The following is an 18,511-nucleotide window of genomic DNA, read 5'->3' on the forward strand; positions in this document are numbered from 1 at the left end:
GGCTTTGCCATTCAGTTATTCCCCAGATCCTAATAAGTAATAATTATCCCCGTTTTACAGATGAGAAAATTAAGATGCAAGATGTGACAAGAGTAAGAGGAAAAGAGTAGCCTAGAGATGATGGGAAAATATCTGCTCTTCTGAGGCAGGTAGGAAGAGTGCAGGGATACAAGCATGAAGGTCAAGGGAAAATTGAAGGTGTGCATTTTTGAAGACCTGTCTTCTTTGTGTTCTGTAACAGCTCTGCCCCACACCCAGGGCTCCAGGAAGGTATGGACGAGGAGAGAGTTGCCTGAAGGGGTGGAGACGCCTCCCGTCTTACTGCTGCCTGTGGTCCGTACAGACCAGAAAGACCAGAGGCCAGGAGTGTTATCATTCAGCTTCCTCCTGATCTGGGGTCTTCTCCATCCATCAGCATTTAAGAAATATTTTACAATCTCATTCATCCTCCATTTCATATATATTTTTGAGTACTAGCTCAGGTCAAACCACCACGGAGGAAAGAACTACACAGGTGAGTGAGATAGAGTGCATTTTCTTGGAGTTCACTCCAAGAGCCATGGATCTTGGGAGCCATGGATCAATAGTCCCGCTAATTAGGATTGGCTTTCGCTGTGAGTGGCAGGAAACTCAAAGTAACAATGCATTTGGCAAGACAGAGGTTTCTTCCTCATGTGAAAGATCAGGCAATGGTAGCTATTTGATCAAGAGAGACCCAGACTCCTTTTTATTCTTTCACCTTAAAATGCAGCCTCCTCCTGATGTTCTGAGAAGATTGCTCCTCTCCTGCCATCAGGTCAACATACTGGTTAGTGGGGGAGAAAATAGAGAGAGTCATTCAAAGCTCATCTCAGGGACACTTCCCAGAAGTTAAACATACTGCTTTCACTCACATCCCATAGAAAGGTGAGAATCATAGTTGTCCCCCCATCTCCCCACCCCTGCCCCAGGTAGCCACAGTCTCAGCTAAGAAGTATGTGTTTTGTAACTGGTAAAGAAAGGAAAAAAGCTCAGCAGATTCTGTTGTGATATGGAAACAGGTATGCAGATACAGCGTAAGGTTAAAATACAAAGGCGACAAGAGTTATACTTCCTAGCTCTGTGACCTTAGGCAGGTTACTTCAGCTCTCTGGGCCTATTTCTTAACTTATATAAGAGGATAATAGTAGCATCTACTTTATGGGCTTACCTGAGGTTATCTAAATTATTATGTTTTTGTATGTACATACATATATAAACAGTTCCTTAAAAATTTAACTCCCCTCTACATCAAGGCACCCGAGTTGAAGTCAGAAGTGGCAGATTTGGCCGGAAGGGCAGATATTAGATAAATTAGCCAAGGTTTTGATGAGCTTCATATTCCAGAATTAAGCTAGGACTTGTTCTTCTCAACGTTCATTGCTATTTTGGCAATGTGTATGTGTATAAATGTGAGTACATACACACATACATACACTTAAGGGAAAAATGTCTTGCTGATAATACACTTAAGATCAAGAAAGTCTAGTTAACCACAATGTGTGTCTTTTTTTGAATTCTTTTCCCTTACTATGTTATTCCTCTGAACTTCGTGAGTTATGGAGGGTGGAGGATAGGTGTAGGAGAGGAGACTGAACAAAACTTCATACATTTCTTTTCCCTTGGTTGACTACGAGCACGTAGTTTTTTCCTACCATAAAAAAGGTCGAAGAGAGCACCTCTTCATCATTTTTAATATTCTTCATTGGATATGGTAACTAAGATTCTCATGGTATTCTCTTGGGAAAAGCCCTGACTCCAGTTCCCCACCTTCTTTGGAAGAGAGGATGACAGACCTGCATCCTGACAGGGCAAGACTGACTGCATATGTTTTCGGACCTGTTAATACAGCCACTCTCTTCATTTGTAAAGATATAGCCCAGTATCTTGGGTTCACTTCAATCTAGTTAGCAACTCCTTTCTCCTCTGGAGGGGTGAGTAGGAAGGAGGCAGGTGGGAAGTAGAATTTCCTATACACTATGTGTCGAACCCAAAAGAGAACATTACAGCATCCTAGCTAACACGTTAGAGAAGTGTCTTGAACCGCATCCAGATCTACTCAGCTACTAGCTGAATACCACTGAGTGACCTCATCTGAATAGCATGTGGAGCACAAATCACTCAGCCAACCCCTGACCCACCAAATCATGATACATAAAAACACAGGGTTGTTTGGAGTCACTGAGTTTTGGGGGAAAATTTGCTATGCAGTGATAACTGGAACATATACTATACACCACCCATCAGCTGTACCTAAAATAGATTTGCCTTCCTCACTGTTGATGTATTTACTAATAACGTTTTTCCACTTCAGGACCTCTCCATTGTTATCTAACTTCACAACTCATAGCTCATTTTAAGGCTTAATTTCTTTGCTAGAACACTGATCTGCTAGGATATTTAATTATAGGTCCTGCTATTTTAGTAACTGGAAGCATTCCTTCACTTTTAAAACTAGAAAGCTTTCTTCCTCACTTTTAACTTATTAATAATGAGAAGACTTGCATCTTACATTTTAATTGGTCAGATGCTTGGGGAACAGCTAATCAGAATGCATTGTTTCGTTTCAGTCCTTCCTGAAAACTTGCAATAAGATGTTCTAGGTTGTTACTGCGACGGTAGTTGTCTGTGATGGACAAACCAAATGGAAAAAGTACCTCTACATACCTGAGAAACGGTATTAACATTTTTTGTTTTCTTGTAACTTACTGTTCCTAAGAGTGGGGGTCCCATAAATTTATCCAAGTTACTCAAGGTTTTATTAAACTTTTCTATGTAGCCCTTAACTCCCCTCTCCCCACCTTTTCCTTTAAAACTGTGCCATGGCTCTGCAACAGCCAAGTATGGCCTCTCATCAGTTTCTCAGGTCTTAATAATAAGGAATAAATTTTTCCCTAAAGCAGTTTTTATATCAATACTGCACACAGACCTGATTTTTCTGTGAGACACTAGGGAGCTCAGGGCCCACCTTTACCAACTGTGACAGTTTCATTGAACTGTTTACTAACTTCACCCTGGCTTCATCTGATTTCTACCATCCTCCTTTTCTGCTTCCTAATTTCCTGACTTAAAAAAACGAGCTGTGTCAGAAGCATTAATTTAAAAAGCGGTCTTAAAAGCCTGTGCAACAAGATGGGGCGTTTCAGACATCTTTCAAGGTCTCACAGTATGTTGAAGTCCCTCTTATCAGCACACTCTGGGTCGGCACTTATATGCTTTGTAATGCTTTTCACCTGAGGAGTCAAGCTACTTTCTTAGTCGTTAAGCCTTAGTTCAGGTGAACTGAGTTCAGGGACACAAGGCAAAAATCACTATAACCTCTTTGTCCACAGAACTGCTTTGCTTAAAAACAAAGGACAAATACATTATACAGATATTTGTAGAAGGCTGGGAACACTAAGATTTCCTTCTGACCTTTACCTAACAATTATACTTAAGAGATATCTTTCTTTAGTTTTGAAGGTTTAAAACAAATTTAAGATCCTATTTGAAATGAAGAAGCTATAACATATGATCAGTTTTAATTCCTTGCAATACATGTTAATAGAGGTGACCTTAAATGATTTTTAGTTGTATCGCTTATTTCACTGAATAAGTGTTTTGGAATTGTTAAAAACTCTTCTTTTTGTTCCAAGTTATTTAAGTGGCTTTACAAAAGTACATATAATGGAAGTAAAACTAAAAATGAATCCATGGAGACCAGACAAAAGAGAGCATGTTAAAATGTAACTAAAAGTAAATACTCGGAACACCTCTAAGGTTGCTTAGGGACTGAGCTGGACTTGGCCCTTGGGTTCAATTCTCTTTCCTCACCACTGCCTCCTAACCCAGAAGGCTCTAATGCTTTTTTGTGTGGCAAAGATCAGAGGTCACTAATCTTGTTTTCCTTGTAATATGCACTGTAATGTCACAGATACTTGGCAGAGCTGCAGTTTTCAGGTACCAAACAATTTAACCTATCGTGGGATTCATGAGTCAGAAACCATCACGAATAGAGTAGATAAGAAGCTGATCCACACCTCAGCCCTGAGAAAACATTGGGCAAGTCCTCAACCCTCCGTGCAGACATCATACCAAATGATTAACAATTTTTAGTCTTCTTACAGCAAAGTAGCATGAGTTTAAGCAGTGTTCTGAGAACAGCGACTCCTTCTGGAAGAATCTGCAAAGGGTAAACTAATTTATTTCCTCTTGTTTTGATATTTAATTCTCTCATAGTGGGTCCTTATTTTACCCACTGGAAACCAAAACTTAATATTCTTGGAATAAAAGTTTTTCTGTAAAGGAGAACAGATAAGAGATACTTGCCTAACTCCACCTATGAATGCCAGTGTCCGTTCTATTACTAGGTTGGTTATGATCCCAAGCATTAAACACAAAATAAGAGATTTTGTATTTACTGAAATCTCAAGGAGCAGTTTGCTGGGAAAACAGAGGTTCCATAAATGATGACATTAAAGGGAAGAACCCACTAAGAAGCGTTATAAGAGAGGGCCAGCATTCCTTGGGTGCCACAAGTAGGTTAGCCAGGATGCATACTCCTGCCATTGGAGGAGATAAACGGAACCACTTTAAAACTATTCACGGCCAAGTTAAAATTATATGGATTTAATCCTAGTACACCTGGAACACAACACTAAAGCTGGATACAATCTTTCCTCCTGTTTTAGTTGCTAGGGAAAGAAAGCAGTTCTGCGTCTTCTACGTTTAACCCAGACTTTCTGGGAAGTCTTCATTACCTTTTTAAGTCTTTTTTATAGTTTCATTTAGTTTTTCAGTTATCTTTCAAACTCCAAGAATATTTTGGTTCCAACTATGACTTTTATACTTGCAACAAGCAGATCTCTAGCTTTACCAATTTTCTGGACCTAAACTTGGGAAAGGACATTTCCTGTCTACCATCTCCCCACTACACATGCACACACACCCCTACGTGTGAATTGCAGCACTGTTTAGCTTTATTATGTAATTTTAAAGTTTTTTTTGGTATATGTTAACAAACTTTATACTTTCTAAATGTTTTTTAATTCAACTTTCTTTAAATAAGTGTTGAAAACTGTACAAAAATGTTAATCATCTTAAAATGGTTGAGGTTTCCCTTTTTCTCCCTCAAAGAGTCTAAGCATGGGTGGGTCTTTTGTAGATACACTTGCTTTTATCCCAAGGGGTACGTGATTGATTCTCCCTCAAGTCAACTTTCAGACAGAGCCAGTCTATATCAATTTGTGTGATGGTGTTAGTTTTCAAAAACATCTGGAGTTAACAAAGGGAAATGTAAAATACGTGGCTTGCTTGGTGAATCTTAATTGCGAAATTTCTTCTTCTTTCGAAACTTCTTTCCTGCTGCATTTGCTGCTTTTTCAGCCATGATTTCTGAGTACTTCCTTCGGTTATATCTAAAAAGAAAACCACACCTTTAAGTTCTACAGTATGACATTAGAAGTTAATGTAATGGGGGTGGTATAACTTCTAATCCTCAAAACATTTTTTGCACTCTCACTGTTTTATTACGTTTGTATAAGTTGCACCATTATGAAGCTGTACCCGGAGCTGGGAGACTTGAGCCCTGAACAAGACAACCACAGTCCCTACCCTCAGAGCCTGCAGTCTATTGAGAAAAAATGGCTACTGTAAGGGAGGGCTTTTGAAAACTTTAAGCCACTGGAGACCCATGCACTGTATCTAGTTATCCAGATGGTATCAGAGGCTTTAAACATTTTTGTAGGATGAAAATGTAACAGCAGCAGACTAATGCAGAAGCAGTATGAGGCTCTATCTACCTTTAAGCCAGATATGAAAGAGATCTGCACTAAATTGGTTTTGTTTATGAAAATATTTGTTAATGTGCAATGGGATATTTTTAAAGGAATTCATAAATATTTTTAAGGTTTCTTAATTTTAATTGCCATTATAGTAAATACTGATAAATGTAGTACACAAAAGTTCAAAAGGAGGACTTATTAGTTAATTAGGAAAAAGTAAAAATCCTCTAACCTATAAAATTTCTTTGTTCTAGACCACTTTCACGGTGTTACATAAATCTGTTATTACTAGAGCTAAGGATTAGCTAATATTCTCTCTAAAACAGAAACATTTAAAAAAAAAAAAAAAGGCAGGGAGTGTGCCGCCTGGGTGGCTCAGTCAGTTGGGTGTCCGACTCTGTTTTAATTCACTCAAGTCATGATCTCACAGTTCGTGAGCTGGAGCCCCATGTAAGGCTCAGTGCTGGCAGAGTGAAGCCTGCTTGGGATTCTTGGTCTCCCTCTCTCTCTGCCCCTCCCTGGTGTGCACACTCTCTCAAAAATAAACATTAAAAAAATAAAACAGAAGCTATTTAAGCCCATTACAATTTTACAGCTCACTAAATCTCCCAAGAAGTCAGCAGCACAATTTACACACATTCTAACAAACCTAAGATTACATTAAAAATGAAACAAAACCAAATCAAATGTGTTCGAACTTCAGTGACATTAAAGTAATATAGACTGCTGCACACATAGGATGTTACATATGAACCCAGTGGTGACCACAATAAAAAACCATAATACACAAAAATAAAGAGAAAGGAATCCAAGCATAATACTAAATAAAGCCATCAAACCGTAAGGGAAGAGAGCAAGAGAAGAAGGAACAGAGAAAATCTACAAAAACAACCAACATTCTACACTGCACAGGACAGTTCCCCCTAATAAATAAGTTATCTCGTCAAAATGTAAATAGTGCTGCTGTGCTAAAGCATTTAAAAATTACCTGAAATTTAAGTTTATATATGTTCTAAAGGGAAGCATATATAATTCAAAGTGAAACATAAATTCCTTTACCTTCTGAACTCAGAATCAGCCAGCAGTTCTTCCACAATAGTTCTCTTCCTTTGTTTTTTGGGAATTCGGGAATGGTAGAAGTCAGCTGGATTGTCAACAATGGTTCCAATCTATGAGCAAATGATTGACATAAGTCCTATAATACTTGAATGCTAAGTTGCCTGCATTTTTCAGGGTAGCTCTAACAAAGTGTATTTATAGAAAGGAATGGAAAACCCAACTTAAATTATATTGATATTAAAGTTAGTTTTGCCATTTTTTAAAGCAAAAATAAGTCCCCTATTCAATTGGCATTGGGTCCTACTAGTGACATTTCATTGGAATTTATAGTAAAGCCACAAATCCTTTTGTGAAATTTAGTGCTAGGCATTAGAGCAAATTCTTGATGAACAGTGTAACTAGAAAAGTGGGACAGAGAATATGAACTCTTTCACATTTTAGCTTCTCAGTGAAATTGACAAATTCTACTACACACCTATTTGATTTCATAGGTTATCATAAATGCTCCCTTCTTAGTAACCACTCTGCATTTGTTCATACATTCAACTAAGTAAAATTTACTGTATCTACTATGTGCCAAGTACTGTGCCAAGTGTTCGGGAAACAACGACAAAGAGCATCTGGTTCCTGCCAGGAAAGAGCCAAAGGCTTAAGGAAAATCCATAGACAGGTAACTAAAAGATTAAAGCATAACATAATTATTATGCTGAACAAAACACTGTAGATGCCATGAAAAAAGAAGTTGACCAATTCTACCTAATGGAAGTCACCGTTTCACAAGGATGACATTTTAGCTTAGATTTGTATGGACAAATTCCACCAAGCAAACACAGCAGAGCCAAGCATGTCATGCAAAGTCTGAATGCCAAGGCCAGTCTGTGCATATTCTGAAAAGACAGTGACTGAGTGTGTTGGAGCTTAAGAGGGCTATGTAACAAAAGGTTTGAGTTGAGTGCAGATTGTAAAGACTCTATCCTCTATGTCATACAGAAACATAGAAAGTATCATTGCATGAGATCTGTGATATCATTGAGCAGAGGTGTATCATGAACAGAGCACCTTTTTTTTTTTTTTGGTAAAGAACAGATGATTGGCTACAATGTGAAGGACAGACTGCAAGGGACAGCAGACCCAGAGGAGGACTACTGTAGTAATTCACATGACTCACAGGAAAGGTAGTCAACAAGAACAGACGGAAGTTGACAGCCACCAGAGGGCGAATCAACTGGATTTTCATCTGCAAACACTTTTAACTTATTTTCAACATTTGCCTGGAGATGACCCTCTACTTGGAGAAGGAAGAGTTTGGTGCAAATGATTCCCTATTTCCTCCTCTATCCTGTAAGGATTCTTGCTGTTAGGCTAATACTATTTTTACATGAATACACTCAACTTACAGGTTCTGTAACTTTTAGAGATATGACCTGTAAACTTTGTGACCATTTGCAACACCTTCTCTCTCTAGAGAACGCCATTACAAGCTGGTTGCCAAATGGGTTGCGACCGTTATTACACAGCCTAAGCAGATGTGCATCATAAATATTCACGCATGTTCAGAGTAAACATAAAACTATAGTGCTCTCCAAACTAAAATCCACAAAACATCACCACCATTATAGTTTCATACCTGGAAGTACTTGGGGAAGCCATCCCTATCATTTTTCTTATAAAACCTTTTTGGGTCCATACTAGCTCTCATCTTCAGTGCTTTGAGATCGTTTTTAAGTTCATCTGTCAATTCTGGAGCTTTCATACCAAACCAGCCATCACCTGCTGTTTTTTGTCGTTCTTTCTGAAATTCAGATTTCAAGAACAATTAAACCGAAAATTCTGACTTTAATAAGCAGTGTATAAACTATACCTCATTCCCTCCAAAATTATATACACAGAAAATTTCATGAATTAAAAACAAATGAGGTTACTTTACAGGATTAGTCCTTAGATTCACCTTTCATAAAAGAAACTGAGTCACAAGTGTTTTACTTTGGTAAATCAGGCATAGTATTATCAATTTCATAAATGAGGGTTCCTTAAATTTTTATTGTGTCTTAGTAAGAAATTGCTGACTTGCCAGAGAAGAACCCGCACCTGCAATCTTTATTCTGTAATATACAGCCTACACAAGAGATAGTGGATAAGAACATTTTCACTTCTGGAGCTTATATGTAATGTAAAATATTAACATTTTTATGTTACCCAGGTCACCCAGGTGACTCAAAGTCACTTAGTCTGACCAGTCCAGAAATTTATATTTTTTCTAAAATTAAAAAAAATTCTTTGAGAAACTACCAGCAAGTTATTTACCTAATTTTATTTTTTACTCATACAACATTACATAGTGTCTACTACATGCCTGAAATGCTCCACATTAGTGCTGAGACATTATTGGGGCACCACCCTCAAATTTCCTTCAAGCTCCTTTGATAACTTTATGCTTATCAGTTGAAATGGTGGGTGGAAACAATCCCCAATTTTTACAAAAGAAAATAGTTACTAGGGGCGCCTGGGAGGCTCAGTTGGTGAGCATCTGACTTCAGCTCAGGTCGTATCTCACGGATCTGGAGTTGGAGCCCTGCATTGCGCTCTGTGCTGACAGCTCAGAGCCTGGAACCTGCTTCAGATTCTCTCTCCATCTCTCTTTGTCCCTCTCCTGCTTGCACACTGTCTCTCTCTCTCAAATATAAACATTAAAAAACAAAAACGAGAAAATAGTTTCCTACCCTTCTCAACGGGCAGACTATAGAGACCCAGGTTTTTACATTAAGTTCCCTACAACAGCCTACAACGGAGCTCTTGGCTCTCTGTGAGCAATACTATAAACCAAGAGGTATGGACAGTGACCTTATATGCTGGCTGCCTAAGAAGGGGGGAAAAAAGGTGTTCGTGTGCACCACCTGGTGCACTTTCACCAAGTGAAAATTTGTATAGAATGTGTTTATGAAACTGCATTTTATGGGCCCTTAAAATTCTGTGACAACTCTTTGCAAATACATTTTTTTTTAAGATTTTATTTTTCTTACATAATCTCTGCACCCAATGCGAGGATAGAACTCATAACCCTGAGATTAAGAGTCGCATACTTTACTGGATGAGCCAGCCAGGTGCCCCCAAAATAAGTATCTTTAAATTATACAACCATGGTGTATAAGCTTAATTATATAGTCAAACACATCTAAACATTCCAAATAATGAGAGCCACTATACTTACTCTGCGTTTTTTCTGAAGTTGATACTTTGATTCACTATATGGTGGGACACAGTAGTTTTTTTCAAAATCAGGAGTAATGATGGATTTCTGCAAAAGCTACAAACATGCTAAATTGGTTTTAAAAATATCAGAATATCATATAATCTTTTCCTACATCTTTTACCTTCTAAGAAAAACATCTCCCACACTGGCTACTCCAAACGTATCAGCCCTCTTTATGCACAACCATACTACTGCACAATTGTTTTAGTCCTTAAGTTTATAAATTATATCACAATATAAATGCTGTAGAAGGCAAACTGAACGATTATTTTAGGAAATTTCATCTTAAATTTCTTTTTCTAAACTGAATCGGCACACATCAGATATACTTTAATTTGTCTAACTTGTTTTTATGGATTTGCAACCAGCCACTTGCATCAAACAACTGGATAATAAAGCAACAGGAAAAATGCCATAACAGCTATAGAAATCTCTGAAAAAAACAAGCCTTTAGTAGGTTCTTTTGATGTTGGTAAAACAGCTTCCTCTGATGAGGAGATATTATTAAATACAGTGATATAAATTTGATTAAACAACATATAATTTATGTTATATCAACAAATCATCCTGTCTAGATAAATCTGCTTTTTACAGTTCAGCAACATAGCTTAGACACTCTTTTAATGTCAGTTCACATGTAGATCTTCATACTTTTCAATAGCTGTTATGCACTATACTTTTTCTTCTGACATTTAAGTGTCCGTCAAATCTTTTCCCATTCAACACTGTAAACATCATCTCTGCACACTTGTGATTATTTCTGTAAGATTCTAAGTTCTGACAGATATTGCTAAATTGCCTTGTATTCAAGTAAGGTTAAATCCTACCAACGGTTAATCAATGTCTTTTTCTTTACATGGCTGCCAACACTAGGTATCATCTTTTTGTGTGTCCTCAATGTTGCCTTATGGCTGTTTCCGTTTGCTGTTGATCATCTTTTTGTGTATTTAGTAGCTATGTGTAAGTCTTCTGTGGGAGATACCTGTACTTTTGGAGGTTCTTTTTCATTTTTCTATATGGCTGTTCTTAACAATTTGTAAAAATCATTTTATCTCAGGGTATTAACCTGTGGTTTTCTACTTCTCTTTGTTAAGGTGTTCATTGTAGAAGTTTTGAAATTTTGTGTAGTTAAACCTGTTAATCTTTTCCTAAATGACTTCTGCTTTTGTCTGCATAGGATACATAAATATCGTCATAATACTATTTATATGTTACTAAAAAGTGCTTCGGGGTAATTAGTCCTCTCCCATAGTATAAGAACTAAAGAAAACTGCTCCTTGGCCCTCAAAGTAGTTCACAGAAGTATTAATTTGGTCAGTAATGTTTGAAATTAATCAATTCAGAAATCCTCAATTCAGGTTCAGGCCTAGAAATTTGTGGGTAGTAGAGTAGTAATCTAGACTTGATCCTTCCACTCAGAAATGAGAGCATAACATTTACTTAGCAAGTTTTTAAGAGCTTGTTTTGTGTCACGTACTATGGTGTGAAAGTGTGTGTGCGTGGGGAGGGGTGTAAATGGGGTGGGGGTGGGGGGTGGATGCCACTGACAAGTAGTGGGTAGAGGCTAGGGATGCCACTGCACATACTACCGTGAGCAAGAGACACCCTCCCACAACAATGAGGTGTCTAGCCCAAAGTACCAGTATTGCAGAGGTTGAGGAATCCTGTTTTAGAAATATAAAGCTAAAAGACAGCAAAATAACAATTACACAACCATGCGATCAATAACAAGTCAACTCTATACTGGGTGTTGCAGAAGCACAGAGGAGGTGGTGGAAAGGACTAGAGTCAGAGAATGTCTCCCAAAGGCAGTGATCTATGAACTCTGTACTGGACTTGGAGAGGGCAGGGCATGTTCAGGGAATGCAGCACGGGAACACAGCTGAAGGAAAAGAAGCAACTTGATTGTTCTGAAGAACCACTGAAGGACTTCAACAGAACTGCATGGTTAGATTGGTGTTTGTGTGTGTGTTTTTTAAAGTAATCTCTATACCTAATATGTGGCTTGAACTCACAACCTGGAGATCAAGAGGTATACGCTCTTATGACCCAGCCAGCCAGGTGCCCAGATTTGTATTTTTAAAGAGAGAAACCTAGCACCTGGAGGATGGCTTGAAGAAAAGAATAAAGAGGCTACTGCAGTAGTCTAGATGAAAAAACAAAGCCCTGCACTAGCCAGTGACCGTGGGGTGAAAAGGAGGGAACAGAGGACAAAGTATGTAAGCAGCAGCATCCCTTCGGCTCAGTGACTGACTGCAAAAGGAAAAGAGATTTTGGCATCATTAACCAGCAGAGAATACTGAAGGAGTTGGTTCCGGCCGGAAAGAGAAGCGAGAGCTCTATCAGTGAGGTCGAATGCCTGAGCAAATCTGGAAGAACAGTCAACAGGCAGAAAAGACCTAAAGGGACAACAAGGCTGAAAAGTACCGATTCGGGGAAGCCACGCGAGGTTGTGACTAAAGCTGAGGGTCTGGGTGAGTTTGCCGACCCTGGAATTTCCTTCTGAAATTATATGTACGATTTTAGGTCTATGTGCACATATGTGTTTTTCCTGGTGGGCAGAAGTGGGCACCCAGTTTTCAGATTCTCAACAGCATCCCTAACAGTTAAGAACTAAAAATATGGCAGGAAAGGAGAAGAAAACACAACCCCTGGGATAACTGGTGGGTGCAAAAAGAGGACTGCTGATCCTGTATTAATTTATTTTTCTAATGTTATCTTTTAAAGCTAGCACTCTGAGGGGAAAAAAGGAGCACAGTAGGCTAATGTGATTTTCCTGCAGGAAAACTAATCTCTTATCAAGAACTAATCGTTTCTAGAAGTGACTGCTTAGTTCTATGAAAACCGACAGGACACTCCATGTAACTTACCGCATCTTTCTTTTTCTCCTTGATCTGTGTTAGGGTTCTCTTTTTTGACTGTAGTTTGTCTGCATTGAAATTAATATACAAACCACCCAACTGCTTGATACTCAAACCGGGGTCTATGCTGCTGCTTGTCAACTTCAGACTGAAAGAGAAACGATCGATTAAAGATCAAATGAAAATAACTGAGACTGTATTTTTATTATTTTTTTAAAAGTTGTTTTTTTTGAGAGAGAGAATGGAGAAGAGAGAGAATCCCAAGCAGTCTCTGTGCTGTCAGCGCAGAGCCTAATGCAGGGCTTGAACTCACAAACTGTGAGATCATGACCTGAGCTGAAGTGGGACGCTTAACCTACTGAGCCACCCGGGTGCCCCAAGACTATATTTTTCAAATCACATTTTTCCTTCTCTCCTTTACTGCCAATGACATCCCCCCCACCCCGCTACAATAAAAAGAAAGAATATCTTACTTTTACAGTGGATTCTGAAAAACTGTGAATACACGTTTTAAATCTAACAGAACAATTCAGAAGCAAATTCTGGCATGAATACTGAATGAAAAAAGTCTTTTTGGATTTATTCCCCAGATTTTCTTAAAGAGGAGTAAGATCACATGCCAATGCACTTCATAAAGGGATTTTATAAAGAAAAGAATCAGAAAAGAGGAGATATATCTGGCAGTTTAGCTCAACTTCACATACAGGTAGTGAGTTAAATGTACATACCTCCATCTCTAATACTAATGAGAAAAGGTTCTGAACTTCCAAACGTTTTTCTGGGTAACTAAGGGCATTTGGTAAAGCTTCTAAATCAGTGAATTTTAAACAGTGGTGAACATCTATCTGTATTTCCACTGGAGGTTGTTAAAAATACAGAAGTCACACCCCAGACCTACCAAATGAGAATTTCTACAGTTTGGTCTGGGCTCCTGCTATATTTATGTAATAAGAATTTCTACTTTTACATTACTGAAAGGTCCTTTTTATAAGCAAATACATTTGGACTTATAGTTACTTTCTTCCGTAATTATTCATATAAACGGCAGTTGAAAGCTTTGATCAACCTCGGCTGGTAAGTGAAATCATTCTACTGCAGTGGTTTGGCAGTGATTCTCAACCCTAAAGGTACAGAAGAATTATCCTGGAGAGCAGTGTGACTTTAGAAAAACAAAATGCCCGAGGCTAGCCTCAGAGATTGATTTCACTGGTTCAGAGTGAAGACTGGGCATCCATTAATGTACAGACCCTTACCAGGGATGTCTGTATTTCCAGTGGACTCACTGCCACCAGGGACCTGTGCCTGGAAAAACAAACTTAAAACAGAAAAAAAGAAACTAAAGCAATAGCCCCAAATGTTGGTACTGGGTGACTGGCGGATTATAGGTGATTATTTTTCTCCGGCTTTTCTCTATTTTTCAACTTCTCTACGATCCACATGGAGGGGAGTAAAGTTCCTTTTTTTTCTTTTTATGTTGTTCTTAACTATCACGTAGGAAAATCTTAATAGATGATTTCTAATAGATCACTGGTGGGAGAAATATGTAACAAAGGCACTAGCATAGACTAGGGAAATGGTGGATAAAAGAGCTCTTTCATAGAGAACCTGAAGCAGGGGCTCCTGGGTGGCTCAGTTGGTTAAATGGCTGACTTCTGCTCTGGTCATGATCTCATGGTTTGTGAATTTGAGCCCCACATCTGGCTCTCTGCTGTTAGCGCAGAGCCTGCTTCAGATCCTCTGTCCCCTTCTCTCTCTGCCCGTTCTCCACTCATCCTCTCAAAAAATAAACATTAAAAGAAAAAAAGAACATGAGACAGTAATTTTCTCGATTCCTATGACTTCTAATATTTTATATTTTTATGGCAAATTAGCCACTTGAAATATGTATCAAAAACTTTAAAAAATAAAGAAAAAACTTACAGTTTAGACTTTGTGCTATTTAGTAAGTCGTCTTCATCACTAAACTCATCATCTTTATCTCTGTCATGGTCGGATGGTTCTTCACTTTTTTCATCCTCTTCCTCTTTTTCTTCCTCGGTGGCAACCTCACTTGCCTTGTCTCCCTCATCCAGGTAAAAGTGTTTATCAGTACTCAATCCGGGAGTTGTGTCAATGACAAACAATGGGTTGTCACAGGACATGTTTTCTGAGTCTCCATTTAATGACTCTTTTTGACCATTATTTTCAACAAAGCACACAGTGTCCTCTTCGTTCTCACTGTTTTCAGACTGCTGGCTCTCATCACTGCTGAGAACTAAGAAAACAGAGTCACCTTTATCCAGAGATGTGTTGAGCTCAGACTTGAACAGTCTGGTCTCACACTCAAAATCTCCATCCCTTTCTCCATTTATGTCGTCACGGATGCCTGTAACTGTGCACTCTTCTTCATCACTGCCATCACCAAAGTCTGTCAGGTCACTTGTTTTTATGGTGTTCTTCCTCTCTTCACTCCACCTGTCCACTTCCACCACTGCAAATGTCTGAGCTAATGATTTCATGATAGCCTCACAGTTCAGATCTGTGGGCTCTGAGGCAGTTTTGTTATTTTGCGGGGTTGACTGCCTTTGTGAAACTAACTGCTGAATGCTAGTGTCCTGAGGTTCAGAAAGGCTCTCCAACTGAGAATTTTTCTCATTTCTTTCTTTTTCCTCGTTTACCATTCCTTTGGCTTCTTCATCTATATTCTTACAATTCTGCTTTGTTACTTCTTTGAGAGGTGCAACACTGGCCTGTTTTTCCTCTCTTGTGTTAAAATGTTGACGTTTTTGCACTGTTTTCTTTTTCCCTGAATTTCTGTGGAAGGAATCATCAAAGTCCTTATACATTTCATTACTGTAGAAACTTTGCTTATTTATCTGAGAAGGAGATCTTGCAAGTAAACAAGCTGTTTGTCTGGTATCTGAATCCTCTGAATTCACTGGCAAATTTATAATTTGCTTTTCAGTTTCTGGTACAATATTAGTATTTTTCTCCTCAGTGTGTGACTGTGATTTCTTCTGCATACTTCTTGTTCTCATAGATGTCACCCCAGAAATTGAAGAAATGTCTGAGTATGATGACTCGGCATCAGAAATAGCTTCTGCATGCAATTCTTGGTTTGGCTCTCTCAGGGATTTAGTCTTACTTCTTCTAGTTCTTGTAGTTATTAATGTGGGCGGCACAATTCTAGAAATACCTGAGGTATGTGATTCAGCTTCAGAGTCATCTGCTTCTTCTTCCACAGGAGACTGATTTATTGGAGTTATTTTAGGCCTTTTCCTAACAGTAGACACTGGGGTGCATGCAACTAAGATCTGCCGTCTCCTAGTTACTCTTAAAATGGGATCCTGGAATTCGGTCACAGAAGAACAATCTGACTCTGCCTCAGAGGTCTCTCCATCAGTAGATGGTTTGCTTATCTCTGGTAACGAGACTGTAGTTCTGCTCTTCCTCTTTTTGCTATTAGGAGCTCTAGGGACTGGACTTTGTTTCCTAGTGGTTTGTGACTCAGCAGTCGTTGGCTCACCAGCTGGAGATTCTTTCCTGGCTTTTGGATGTGCCTCAATTCTTTCAGCAGCAGAATTCTGTAAGTCAGAACAAATACACTGTAATTCAGGTAGGGCTGGAACTATGGCAAAGCAAGTGAAATGCTCCTTTCAGGAGCAAATTTTAAGAGTGAACTTAAAAACTCAATTAGCGAGATTGTTATTACAAAGATAATCACCACCGACGATTAAAGAAAAAAAAAAAAACCTGGATCTGCCCCCACATTTGCAGGACCCTGCCTCACAACAACCCATACCCAAGATTTTAAAAACTAAAAATAAAAGACGCAATGGATCTGACTCTGCATTAGGAAGACCCTACCTCACTCTCCTCCCCAAGACCTAGATATAACTTTAGGGAGTAAAACAATTAAGTGAAAAAATTCCACACTGAATCATCAAATGCCAAATAGGCTTGGTGGACCTGCATTCTGACACACACACACACACACCCAGAAGAGAGAAGAAGGGAAATAGGAACTCTGAGCACAGATGTGTTTAGGAACACACACACCAGTGGACTCGGTCGCGGCCCTTACCTTAGGTACATAAAAGAATTAACGCTCCATTCACTGGGCCGCAGAATCAGAGCAGAGGACCACTGGCGCCACTGACAGCCACCAGGCGGCGTCACTGGCGCTCCTCCCCGCCCCCCCCCCCCCCCCCCCCCCCCCCCCCGGTCGACTTAAAGAAAGTGCTGTCGGGCCATTACCAGCTCCCCACGTGAAAACACGGCCACCTTCTTTTCAACCCTAATTAGACAAACACTTGGTCGCCGAAATTAATCCTCCTGCGGACGGTGTTAACAGGTTAAAAGGCCTCAGCCGTGCACCGGCGCTACGGAGGCGTTCCACCCAAAGCAAATTACCTGACCTCTCTGTCACCTGCTGAGGACTGCCTTAAAAGATCACAGCGAGGACCGAAGAAGAAGCTACGGGCTTGGCGACGGGCCTGAAACAGGCAGCGCGCCCAGCTCGTGCGCTTCCCGCCGCTCCTCCTCACGCTGCTCCGCCGCGCCTGCGCGCCGCCCCCGCACCCTAGGCGCCGCTCTGCGAGGCAGCGCGCGGAAACGACGGCCCTCTGCGATCCCCTACCTTCTGCTGAGAGCTTTCGGCCAACGTGGCTTGGATCGCGGCCTGAGGCCGCCCGGACCTGGTTACCACCATCTTCCCGACTCGCGGGCACCTCGCTTCCGGCGCCCCGGAAGTGCGTCAAAGAAGCGACTTGCTAGCATTTTCCGCGAGGATTCGGGAACTAGCGAGAATCTCGTACCAGCTTCCGGCCCGCGGACTCAGGGATTCCCAAGGCCACGGCTTCTAGCGTTAGCTGCGATGAGGTGCGAGACAGATCAACTGGCCTTCAGCGCGTAGAGACCTCGGTGGGGGCGGTGAAACCCGCAGTAACGGAGGGCCCCGTGCCGGTGCCACAAAAATTGGAAAATCACATCTTTCCAACTTCATCCTCTAATTTGGCAGTTCTAAAGGTCTTAGTGTAGTCATGGGTGTGACCTAAAGATCATTTGCATTATTTATAATACCATTTTTTTGGGGGGTGGGCAACATCCTGCTCTTATTCGTAAAGTTAAATAGTAATAAAATTGAAAGACTCGTTGAAGTAAAGATGTATTTGTTAGGAGTCTCAGAAACTCGGAGACTAGGAAGCTGTATAAAGGTGGGATGGTAACTAGGGATCAGAAATAAGCAGAAAAGAAATGTAAGTTGTCAAGAAGAGCGATAATTTTATTTTTATTTTTGTTGCAAAGTGAAGAGAATGACCAGAATCAAAAGGTGTTTCATTTTCTTTTAGGATGAAGGATGAAGAGCTAGAATATATCTGAGGGGAATGGAAAAGGATTGAAGTAGCTAAACGGGTACTGGAAGTGAGAAAGGATGAATGCCTCATCAAATCTACTCTTTACTGTTCTGGAACAGAAAACCAATCTCTCTTACTGTCACAAAACAGGTATTTAAGCAGGCACATTGCCACCTAGCTAACTAGGTCCTTTCATAGCTTCCCTTGCAGCCAATGTAGCCAAAT

General features: G+C 39.8%; 1 protein-coding gene and 1 long non-coding RNA gene across 2 annotated transcripts; one reads left to right on the plus strand and one right to left on the minus strand.

The window, feature by feature from the left end:
- The first annotated feature begins 353 nt into the window (after positions 1–353).
- On the plus strand, positions 354–8,069 carry LOC120234572. Its single transcript, XR_005529130.1, has 3 exons — positions 354–514; positions 4,125–4,189; positions 7,921–8,069. It is a non-coding gene; the product is annotated as an uncharacterized LOC120234572 (long non-coding RNA).
- DNTTIP2 (deoxynucleotidyltransferase terminal interacting protein 2) lies at positions 4,955–17,679 on the minus strand. The gene is made up of 7 exons (XM_039236480.1): positions 17,569–17,679; positions 14,871–16,513; positions 12,960–13,098; positions 10,048–10,143; positions 8,467–8,631; positions 6,840–6,949; positions 4,955–5,414 (listed from the first exon to the last, which is right to left on the minus strand). The coding sequence occupies exons 1-7, from the start codon at positions 17,638–17,640 to the stop codon at positions 5,321–5,323; spliced, it is 2,319 nt and encodes a 772-aa protein (XP_039092411.1). The 5' UTR covers positions 17,641–17,679; the 3' UTR covers positions 4,955–5,320.
- Between the last annotated feature and the right edge of the window lie 832 nt (positions 17,680–18,511).

Source organism: Hyaena hyaena, unplaced genomic scaffold, assembly GCF_003009895.1.
Source record: "Hyaena hyaena isolate Hyena2069 unplaced genomic scaffold, ASM300989v1 scaffold_111, whole genome shotgun sequence".
Classification (NCBI taxonomy): domain Eukaryota; kingdom Metazoa; phylum Chordata; class Mammalia; order Carnivora; family Hyaenidae; genus Hyaena; species Hyaena hyaena.

What these genes read in the sequence shown, in the direction of transcription:
- DNTTIP2 (XM_039236480.1), bottom strand. Translation starts at nt 17,640, where the DNA reads ATGGTGGTAACCAGGTCCGGGCGGCCTCAGGCCGCGATCCAAGCCACG. An exon ending in AATAGCACAAAGTCTAAACT is followed by an intron (nt 13,099 to 14,870) that starts GTAAGTTTTTTC and finishes TTTCTCTTTCAG; the next exon opens with TCTGAAGTTGACAAGCAGCA. An exon ending in AACTTCAGAAAAAACGCAGA is followed by an intron (nt 8,632 to 10,047) that starts GTAAGTATAGTG and finishes TCTGAATTTCAG; the next exon opens with AAAGAACGACAAAAAACAGC.